Here is an 11,749-nt window from a genome sequence, read left to right on the forward strand (position 1 = left end):
GTTATGCTTGCATATGTTCATGATGATTTTCCATTTATGTCACTCAGTCTATTTACGATTCGAAATGCATGATTTATGTTTCAAGGTAAGCTTTATGAGTTTATATTATATACTACTTTTACGTCCTCCTTATTTCCGTACGATGCTGTTCGTATTTCATGCTTTACATGCTCGGTATATTCCGTGCGACCCCCTTTCTTCGGGGGCTGCGTTTCATGCCACGCAGGTACAGATACTCGTTTGGGTGAGCCGCCAGCCTAGGATTCCTACTCAGCCGTCTTGGAGTGCTCCTTTTGTTCCGGAGCCTACACTTTGGTACAGATCCTTCTGTTATATATACATATTTCTATGTCTATGTCTATTCAGGGGTACGGCGGGGCCCTGTCCCGTCATATGATTCTGTTATTACTCTTAGAGGCCTGTAGACATAGATGTGGGTGTGGGTAGCATTGTTCAGTGGTGTTTGCGTTCTGTATATTCTCAGACTGTATATATGATATATGTATATATGTGTGCGCGATGTTGTGCCTTTAGGTACGTATAAGTTCTTATTATGTTGACTATGATCTGATTATAGGGGATAGGTGGGTACAAGTGCCCAGCTCGGGCACTAGTCACGGCCTATGGGGCTGGGTCGTGACAGTTGATTATTTTAGACAAAGTGACAGGGTACAAGTACGAGTAAAGATTTTTAAGTAAAGTTATATCACCGGGACTCACAGTTAGGGGGTAGAAAGATATGCTAGGAAGGCTTACAAATTTAGAGATACGGAAAAAGAATATGAGAAACCAGAATAGCCCAAGGGAAATTAGGAGCATATGAGCTTTACAATTAGAATTCTCTGGCTAGTTGGACAAAAAGAGAGGACAGATGTATTAAAGCCACAGATTCAGGATAAGATCAAATAGTAATGGGATATCTCGCAAGAAAAAGGTGTTAAAAAGCAATAAAAAAGATAAGTCACGAGTGGCTACATATAGTATTATGTATACCCTTATGATTGATATTACGATATGTTAAAAATATTGATTGTGCTGTATGTCAAAATTAAGGTAGCAAGCGCTACAGAGAGAATCAGGATTGGGTTTTCTCGAGAATTAAAGTCGGATAGCAGTAACGCGACCAACTATGTAAGAAGGAGCATTAGGAAAAAGAAGGTTATGATATCATGAAGAGGAGAGAAACTTGGACAAGGAAAACGTATACCCATTGAGGGTCAGGTAATATATATTTGAGGAAAAGGTTAGGATGAAAGCAGGAAAGCAGATGATAGAATCAAATTTAAATAAATCAACCGGAGATAGAGTAATGTTATACGTGGCAAGGGATAAACGTGAGGACCCTACGTCTTCATAATTAGAACCAAGGAGGTTGTAAATAATAAATAAAGGTTCATACTTTAGAAGAAATAAACAAATTTTATGAGAGCGACGAGGAAATTTTGAACTCTTGAGATTTAACTAGGAGAATGGATGTGAACCCATGATCGGTACGCCGATTTAAGGGAAGAAAGTACCTTAAGAAGAGATTTTCAACGTCAAAAAAGGATTCTCACTCGTAACGGAACACTCCAAGGTTTCCTAACCTAAGAGTAAAGGATGACTCTTGGAAACAGGCATTTTACGAGTAAAGGAAAACAAAAGAAACTATGAGGACTGAAGGAAGAAAGAAGTGTCAATGAAATGGTTAAAGGGAATTATGTGGCTGCCAACAACAAGGAGAAGGTTAGTGAATCAGTAGGCTTGCCCAAGGGAAAACAAATTGAAATTATAAGACAATGGTTGTGTGAAAGATGCAAAGATGTGATCATGAAGAAAACGAAGAAAATTTGAGATATATATCTATATATGTGTGCACAAGATGTAGGATCATAAAGGAAGATGAAGACTTGACGAAAGAAGAATGGAAAGGGTGTACTTTGTGAGGATTTCACGATATGAACAAGAACCAACAGAACACTAGAAGGACTATGATGCATAGCTGTGATGCAAACAAGTAGTTAAGAAGAATTACGGGAAAAAAATGAGCTACGCTAATGAAAGGACAAGTCGTGGGAATGAATGATGTGGAATATCAATTTTTAATGGTATAGTATAGATATAAATCGGGATTAGGAACCCAGAGCAAGGAGAATTTCAAGGATATTAAGAAGATAGTCGTGGAGAAAGACTAGGGCTAAAAGAGCGTGGTATAGTTGGATACTCCATAAGGGGCCTAGTGAATTTCGATGTCCCCATTAATTCATTGACCTTGGGAACTACTAGTCATGAGAGGTAAAAGTGAAACGACAATAAAGAAGGCATTTCAACTGTATCCGATATGTATAAGCATTTTGATTTGATACAAGAACTCAACTAGCAAAAAGGAAAACAAGTTAAACCATGCGATACAAAGAACTCCGGCATTATATGGAATAGAGGAGTTGAAGGATCGCTAAGGTCGGCCAGATGACTATCAAAGACGGTTAACACTCAAAGGTTATGGTATATGAGAACATCCTTTAAAAGGGGGGAAGAACAAATTCAGTTCTAAGATGAGCTACAATATTCCGAAGCTCAAGAGAGGGAAATATATTGGATTGAAGGAGTCAAATTTTGAGATGAACCGATATGTCAAGAATGTGCTAAAGAAAAGTGAGATTGGATTAAATGTAGGTATATCATGGGACAAATCTAGGAAGGAGATTAAGTTTCGTCAATGCGACATGTTATGTCTCCGGACTATGGTTCGAATCGCTCGTACCAGAGAAATTTTAGTTACATTTAAGTGTGCAGTAACGTACTCCTAGAAGTAACGAAAGAAGTAAGGAAGGTCTGTAAGCTGACCAGGGAGTAAGTATAAAGGACAATCTGGATTACAAAAAGGGAAATCTTAGCACTAGAAGAGATGAAAGTTTTAACAAGAGGAATCATTATAGGGAGTTGAATGATCTCCAAAAGAAAGGGAGATAGTGTGCCTATGGATAGCAAGACAGCAGTGCTACCTGAGACTAGAAAGTACCTCTCAAGTCGTGGAGTCACAAGTCGCTGGTCATATCAAATGTGAGAGTATATGTTATAGAACCATATAGACAATCGTCATGATGCAATGGCTGACAAAAATGGTCTAAGGACAACGATAGGGAGTCAAAGAAGAACATAGGCTAATTTAAGTCTCAAATGATTACCGGTGCAAGAGAATCAAGGACTTAAGAAGAAATCATACTCGTATCAAAAGAAAGTTATGATTAAGTAGGATTTTATCTTAGTTCCATGTTTATGATTTTATATTGCAATTATGCTAAAACTGAGGAGAGGAAATTGTAGGAAAAGTTGAAGTATGAATAGAATGATATTGTAAGGAATTAAAGAGTCCGACCAAGGAATTATAAGAAGATGACATAATATGTATATAAGGTCGACGAGTACAAAAAGGGATAATCTAAAATAGCACTAAAGAAGCAAGCAAGGAAGGGTGCCATATTTGAACAAAAGAATTTTTCTACTAGTAGAGAAATAAGGATCAAGGAAAAAGAGTACAAAAATTAAGAGTGCTTATAGAGTGGCAGGGATCCATAACAATCATGAGTTAAGACCATCTTAATGGCAACAGGTCCCAGGACAATAACTAGATATCAGTTGGCCACTGAGTACATACATAAGAACATGAGGATATGGAACAAATGAATGAGTTCGACAGAGAATTGGGAGGATATGAACCCATAGTATAAGAGCATGGAGATCAGAAACTAAAGGAGGACAACCATTTCAAGAAACTAATACAAGCGCCGTAAGCTCGTAAGCTACAACATTCGAGGACGAATGTTCCTAAGGGGGGAAGGATGTTACACCTCGCATATTCAGAGCATGAGCATGCCATGTACTTTACCGTATTAATGGAGTATCGGAGACGTCCCATGAAGTTTTGGAATGTACAAGCCATGGGAAGTACGTAACAATGAAGTAAAGGATGAATTACGATCTCGTAAGTCATAACTGGGAAGGACTACCATGGAACCAAAGGACTTGACCATTATCAAATATGATTAATGATTAACATCATGTATGGATAGTTTTGGAAGATTCTGGGACCAAGAAAATCGAAGAAAATAAGTTGTCCCACTTGGGAAAGTCGGTGGAACCGACTTATGAGGGGTATAAAAACCCCATCAATCCCATTTTTTCAGCATTTTATATTCTCATGAGTTCTAGAAACTTCCTAACACATCTTCCAAACAATTATAGCCCATTAAATCAAGAGTTTAACAAGATTAAACCAAACTAGTCCATGAAAGGTGATTGTTCTTGCTTCTACTTGATGTTGTGGTGAGTTTGGTCTTGAAGAAAGTTGGTGTGATAAATTTCTTCAAGTATAAGGTATGTTCTTCATCCTATCTCTTATGTTGAGTTGATTTGAAGGTTTATCAAGTCTTAAAACCGAAAATAGTTATGGAGGAAAGGTCATAAAGTGTTGTGTTGTAGTTGTTGTGTTTATGGACTTTTTTGAGCATGTTGTGGCCGTGTAGTTGGGCTGATTTACATGTATATGTATGGTATCTAATTTTATTGGTGTGTTAATGAGATTATGCTCCTTGATTGGGAAGAAAGGAAGTGTATATTGTTGTTGTATGTTGAAAAACATCGTTTAGGATGTTTTATGGAATATTTTGGTATTGATGATGATGTTGTTGGGATTAGTATTGCTATTGTTGTTGTTTGGTTGTTATTGTGATTTCGGGCTAGGGATATAAACAGGGGAGATGCTGCCCGAATTTCGATAGATTTTAAAAGGAATTAATTTGAGGGCTTAAGACAAGCATATGACGACAAGCCTAACAATAATATGAATTCTCTTAGGTGTAGATTTACGAGCTTGGGAGGATAAGCGTTAAATAGTTAAAGTTAAGGCGACTGAAAAGGTATGTTAAGGCTAGTCCCTTTATTTCTAAAGGCATGATTCATTTCTTGTGAACCCTACATGATATCCATAATGTCCTTATTCCCAAAATGCTAGAAGTTCATAATTCTCAAAGTTCTTATGAAAATTGTTCCTTTTTTTCTTGGCATGTTTCCATATATGCTAAGGGCGTGATAAACCTAATAATTCGAGATTTGTCAAAGTATAACCTGTCATATCGTTGTCTAATTTTCGAGTGTTATGTTGTTCTTTCTGAGGGGCCAAATCCCCTCCCTATGTCCTTAAGTTATAGAGAGACAGAAGAGACATGTTACAGAGTCGGTACTTTTCAGCACATGCACAATATACATATATTTACATTTTTTATTACCTGGCCTATGAGCCACAGAGTTATTACATATGAGCCATATATTTATTCTTTGAGCCACGGAGTTATTACCAGGCCTATGAGCCACGGAGTTATTACCTGGCCTATGAGCCACAGAGTTATTACCTGACCTACGGGACATAGAGTTGATTATACCTGGCCTATGAGCCATGGAGTTATTACCTAAACTATGAGTCATGGAGTTAATTATGCCTGACCTTTGGGGCACAGAGTTATATCTATAGAGTTATGTTATCTTGACTAAGATGAAAGGCAACCCAGGTAGAGTACCTTCGGATGCTTCCTTGAAATATCCAGAGTATAGCTTGTTATTTCATTTTAGTTGTTGTCCTGCCTTACATATTCAGTACATTATTCGTACTGACGTCCCTTGATCTGGGGGTGCTGCGTTCATGCCCGCAGGTCCATTTAATCGGACAGACGATCCAGTTCAGTAGGCCTTCCAGTCAGCTACAGACGGTGCGCTCCACTTGGTTTGGAGCTGCAGCCCTTTTTGGTATGTTATTTTGACATGTGTATATACGGGGATGACGGGGTCTTGTCCTATCCTTTTTGCAGATCGTGTTCCCTAGAGGTCTGTAGATAGTTATATGTAGTTGGGATGTTATGTAGCCTTGTTGGCTCTTAGTTTTGTTGTTCAGCGACATAGCAGCCTCATCGGCTTGCTCAGTTGTGTATATATATTTTGGGTGTGTGTGCCCAGTTCAGACGAGACAGTCAGCATATATATATATATATATATATATACACACATACATAAATATCCATCCAGATTACGACTTCGCCGGCTTGTTGGTATTATCTGTGTGCAGGTGGTCCTTAGCAGAGTATCAAATTTAGAGTGGTTCGCTCGGGCCTAGTTTGGCGTCGAGTACCGGTTACGCCACTCCAAATTTGGGGCGTGACACCAGTACTTGACTCACTTTGGTCTGTGGAATGCATCTCCGCACTAACTGATCAGTCCGTTGCTTGAACAAATACGGCTCATCCCATATATAAAATCATGAATCATGATACAACTTCTTTCTCTGCTGTGAGTTGGCTTTAGGAGGGTACACCCCACTTACTATCAAGTTCAGAATATCAGCATACCATGGGACTTCAGCAGCTGGAATAGCAAATAGCTACTCGTCAGGGAACGACTCTCGAATCTAGACAAGTGGTCTGCGACTTGGTTCTCAGCTCCCTTATGATCTTTAATCTCGATATCAAATTCTTGCAAAAGAAGAATCCACGGAATCAGCCTGGGTTTAGCATCCTTCTTGCTGAACAAGTAGCGAATAGCCGCATGGTCTGTATATACAATAACATGTGTCCCATCAAGATAGGATCGAATCTTATCAAACGTATAAACCAAAGTTAGCAGCTCCTTCTCTGTTACACTGTAATTCATTTGGGTAGCGTCTAACATCTTACTAGCACCGTAGATAGAATAAAAAACTTTCTCTCGTCTCTGACCCAACACAAAGACCCGCATTGTCGCTTGCATCACACATCAATTCGAATGGCAAGTTCCAGTTAGGTGTGATGATTATTGGTGCAGTTACCAATCTCTTCTTCAAGCCTACAAAGGCCTTGATACATGCATCATCAAATAGGAATTTCACTTCCTTTTGACGTAACCTGCACATCGGACTAGAGATTTTTGAAAAATCCTTTATGAAGCGTCTATTGAATCCTGCATGCCCGAGGAAACTGCGTACACCCTTGACTATCACGGGGGGTGGCAGCTACGCAATGACTTCCACTTTAGCACGATCAATCTCCAACCCTCTCTTTGAGACCTTGTGCCCAAGAGCGATGCCTTCTTGGACCATAAAGTGACATTTTTCCCAATTCAAGACCAGGTTAGTCTCTTCACATCTTGCAAGTACTCGGTCTAGATTCTTTAAAAACACCTCAAAAGAGTTCCCGAATACAGAAAAATCATCCATGAACACTTCTATGAAATCCTCTACCATCTCTGAAAAGATAGCCATCATACCCTTTTGGAAAGTCACGGGTGCATTACACAACCCAAATGGCATACGTTTGAAGGCATATGTACCATATAGGCATGTAAACGTGGTCTTCTCCTGATCCTCTGGAGCAATAGCTATTTGATTGTAGCCAGAATAGCCATCTAAAAAATAATAAAACTCTTGCCCGGCTAACCTGTCTAGCATTTGATCAATGAAGGGAATGGGATAGTGATCCTTTCTAGTTGCCTTGTTCAACTTGCGATAATCCATGAAAATTCTCCATCCAAAGGATTGTTCTAGTAGGAATGAGCTCGTTTTTTTCATTTGTCACAACTGTCATCCGTCCTTTCTTCGGGACACACTGCACCGGGCTCACCCACTTGCTATCCGAAATAGGAAAAATAATGTCGGAATCTAACCACTTGATTACCTCTTTCTTGACAACCTCCTTCATCACAGGATTCAGTCTCCGTTGATGTTGTGTGCTAGGCTTATGATCATCCTCTATAAATATCTTATGCATGCATAGCGCGGGGCTAATTCCCTGAATATCAGATATCTGCCACCCCAATGCCCTTTTGTGAGACTTCAATACTTCCAGACAAACACTAACCTCTTCGGCGGTCAACTCTGCTAATATCACTAGCAAGGTATTACCCTCGCCTAAGAATGCATATTTAAGATGTGAAGGTAAGGACTTCAAGTCCAACTTCGGAGGCTCTTCAATTGATAACTTTGGAGTTTCTCCCATTTTTCTGTCTAAAGGCTTAAACTCACCTTCACGAATATAAATGCTCGCCATATCTAGAATCTGCACCATCTCAAATGCCGTCGAGTCACCAAAAATATCATCACCCGCTAGGGGTCTCTCCAATAGATCATGAGAAGTGATGAGTGGCCTTCGTGTATCATCATTCGTAAGAATGGCCGACGCCCTCATAGATTGCAGGCATCTTTAGAGCCTTGTATACATTGAAGATTTCAACTTTATCATGCACTCTCATGGTGAGCTGCCCAGCAGCTACATCAATAAGTGATCTCCCTGTGGCCAAGAATGGATGCCCTAAAATAAATGGGACTTTCGGATCTGGCTCGAAGTCTAAAATCACGAAGTCTACAGGAATTATCAACGACCCTACTTGCACCAATACATCTTTAATAATGCCTTCGGGTTTTGCTAATGATCTGTCTGCCAACTGAAGAACCATAGTGGTTGGTCTGGGCATTCCCAAACCTAGCTTCCTGAAGATAGATGAAGGCATCAAATTTATACTTGCACCTAGATCACATAGTGCTCGAGCAACAATCTGCTTCCCAATAGAAATCTCAATCGTGAAACTTTTGGGATCCTTCACAACAACCCGCTTCCCAATAGAAATCTCAATCGTGAAACTTTCGGGATCGTTCAATTTAGTGGGCAACCTGTTTTGAATACGAGAAGTACACTCCTCAGTAAGTGCAACAGTGGCATACTCTGTGAATCAGATCTTGTTTGCAACAATATCTTTGATGTACTTAGCATACTTTGGAATACCCTGCAGTATATCAACCAACGGGATGTTCACGTGTACATGCTTAAGCAAATCAAGAAACTTCTTGTAAGTAGCCTCTTCTTTCTGTCTTGCCAAACTATGAGGGAATGAAGGTGGTGGATTTGCAACCATGGGCTGTGGCTGCTTTGCCACTGGTGTCTCAACTACCCTATCTTTTTCAATCATCTCCTCGGCAATCTTCTCTTTTTTAGCTTCTACTCAACTAGTTTTCTTTGGAGCCACTTCCTCTAGTTCTGTCCTATTTCGAAGAGTCACAAAGATTGCAAGGCTTGGGATTCACATCCGTATCACTTCAAAGTCCTCCAGGTGGTCTAGTATTTTGTGCACCAGCTATCTATCCCATCTGCCTCTCTAAATTTCGCACCGCCAAATTGCAATTCTGATTATCTGCTGTCAACTTTTGCTGGTCTGTCATCATCTTTTGCATATCGATCATCATATTTTTCATCCTTTCTTCCATACTGTTCGTGGGAGCTTGAGGAACAGTTGCTGGCTAATAGTTCTGTTTTTAATTTCCTTGATTGTCACTCCATCTGAAATTCGGGTGATTCCTCCAATTCGGGTTGTAGGAATTCCCGTATTGACTGTTGTTTCCTTGCCCTTTGCCTGCATTACCCATAAAGTATATGGATGTGGGATTTTTAGGGCATTCATCACTGGTGTGACCTTCTCCACAAACTTCACAAAAGACGATAGCTTGTTGCACTGCATGCACCTGTGGTTGAGCTTGCGCAGCAGTTAACTTCTTAATTTCAGTGCGCATGGCATCAATCTGTGCTGATAGTGTCTTAAAATTATCCACTTCAAAGACACCCGGTGCCTTAACTGAATTGCTAATTGTGTCATCTTGCCAGTCTGGAGTGCTCTGAGTAAACCTGTTCAATAATGTGAATAATTCTTCATAGCTCAGATCAAGAGACCGCCCTCCCCGCAAAGATCTAGTGATGACTTATGTTGGGCATCCAGACTCTCAATAAAAGTGTGTGCCAGAACTTCATTCGTCTAATAGTGGTGAGGACAATCTCTGAGAAGACCTTTGAACCTCTCCCACGCTTGATACAAATTTTCCCCACTTTTCTGTCTGAATGACATGATCTCTCTTCGAGTCGAGTCAGCCTTTGCTGGTGGAAAGAACCTTGTCAAGAATTTCGTTGCCAAATCATCCCATGAAGTGATAGAATTTGCGGGATCTGCTAATAACCAGCTACTTGCATTCCCCAATAGAGAAAAGGGGAACAGTGTCAGCCGCACGTATTCTTTAGTGACCCTTCCAAAGAGCAAAAGTATCAACAATCTGCAGAAGAAGTATGGATGTGATGATGAGGATCCTCGTGTGACATTCCCATGAATTTCTCACTAGAGTGAAGTAGTTGAATCATAGGATGCTTTAGCTCAAAATGACATTCGATGGTGGGCTTGACAATGCTTGAAGTTACATTTGCCACACGAGGCACTGCAGCCTCTCACACTTGCTGGTGGATTATTAGCCATGACCACAAGTAATACTGCCAAAGCCTGCGAATTCTGCAATAAATTCAAGTCTCTCCTGTGCCGGTTGAAAGTACGTTCAAGCTCAGGATCGAATTCCTCAAGATTGTTTTGACTCGCAGTCCTTCGCATTCTAGTAAAGTACCTGCAATCAAGTAGCAGCTAAGATCAAGACGTTAATACTTGGATAAATAAAGCAATACAATTTACTCTGGCAAAAATTTAAGTCCCCGGCAACGGCGCTAAAAACTTGTTGCGTCCAAATGCACATACAAGTGTACGTGGTCGTACAAGTAATATAGTGATTATATAAAATTGGATGTCGAACCCACAGAGACTTATGACCAATACTTTCATGAAAATAAACTATTGCTAGTAATTATGCAAGTAATGAATAAAAGCTTTGTTTGTTTTGTAACTTAATGCTGAAAACTAAATAACTAACAATGTAAACTAGAATTATGCTACGAACGTATTTAAGAGTTGCTTTTATCAAGATTTAAGAGATATTCCAGGGTCGTGGTTGGTTCAACTATCCTATTGAGTCATTCAAGCATCCTACCTTAGTAATTTTGTTCACAATTGCTAATTAACCTCATTATTAATCTCGCAGTATTCTTCCGAATCATTACTTGCCGATTCAAGATAATTCGCCTCCTATATTCCTTTGGTCTTGAATTATCAAGAACGCAATAAAAGAACGGTAAGTAATTGATTGCGGTAACTAAGTATATTCCTATCCTAGTCACAAATCCTAGCCCAACTTTAGGGGTAATCAGATCACAATCTCTTTACTCCTTCTCTAAACTAACAATGTCTTTCCCAAGCACGTATATCAATTAGTAAATACAACTCAACTATTGCGCAGACAATCAAGCAATTAAGCACAGAAGTAAAGAAACAATTGCATACGAACAAGCTACTAAGATTAAAATACTTGTCAAACGTCAATATTCATGGCTAAACCACAACCCCGGAATTAAGGTGTCACACCCTAATTTCTGATAGGGCGTGATGGGCACCCGACCCTTACCTGGGGCCGAGCGAACCCGCAGATTTTTGTAATACTCATACTGGGCTCGTAAAACATAACATAAGCACGTAACGAAATTTTTTTTCGAAAAAAACATGCCTTTCATCATTTTTTTTTTCCAAATCAAATAAAGCTAGCATCGTATGAAATCTGTAAACATATGAAGTTCATTTCATAATGCATAATAATACATCGGCTTATGTAGCCGCTTACAAAACTGACATATCACACACACGACACTGCTTGCAAAGTCTCTACCAACATCTCGGTATAATTATTCAAAGCACTCCGACGCGGCAAAGACTCCGGAGGAAATGGAGCTCGCCAATCCAGCTGGAACGTCCTCCGCTAACATCATCTACTCATCTGTGGGTACCTGCGCGGCATGAAACGTAGCTCCCGAAGAAAGCGGGGGCTCGCACGAAATAT

The 11,749-nt window shown here is 39.8% G+C and overlaps 1 protein-coding gene and 1 non-coding gene across 2 annotated transcripts; one reads left to right on the forward strand and one right to left on the reverse strand.

Moving 5' to 3' along the window:
• Nucleotides 1–8,157: 8,157 nt before the first annotated feature.
• On the reverse strand, nt 8,158–8,964 carry LOC132054264 (uncharacterized). Its single transcript, XM_059446306.1, has 2 exons — nt 8,771–8,964; nt 8,158–8,668 (listed from the first exon to the last, which is right to left on the reverse strand). The coding sequence occupies exons 1-2, from the start codon at nt 8,962–8,964 to the stop codon at nt 8,158–8,160; spliced, it is 705 nt and encodes a 234-aa protein (XP_059302289.1).
• An 838-nt stretch (nt 8,965–9,802) lies between these two features.
• LOC132054998 (small nucleolar RNA R71) lies at nt 9,803–9,908 on the forward strand. The gene has a single exon (XR_009414466.1). It is a non-coding gene; the product is annotated as a small nucleolar RNA R71 (small nucleolar RNA).
• Nucleotides 9,909–11,749: the final 1,841 nt, after the last annotated feature.

The sequence above is a fragment of the Lycium ferocissimum genome, chromosome 4 (genome assembly GCF_029784015.1).
Source record: "Lycium ferocissimum isolate CSIRO_LF1 chromosome 4, AGI_CSIRO_Lferr_CH_V1, whole genome shotgun sequence".
Taxonomy (NCBI): Eukaryota; Viridiplantae; Streptophyta; class Magnoliopsida; order Solanales; family Solanaceae; genus Lycium; species Lycium ferocissimum.

Excerpts from the sequence above, each read along its gene's own strand:
- LOC132054264 (XM_059446306.1), bottom strand. The coding sequence starts at position 8,964 with ATGATTGAAAAAGATAGGGTAGTTGAGACACCAGTGGCAAAGCAGCCA. Across the intron at positions 8,669-8,770 it reads ATACTGCAGGGTATTCCAAA|GTTGCCCACTAAATTGAACG; the intron begins GTATGCTAAGTA and ends TATTCAAAACAG.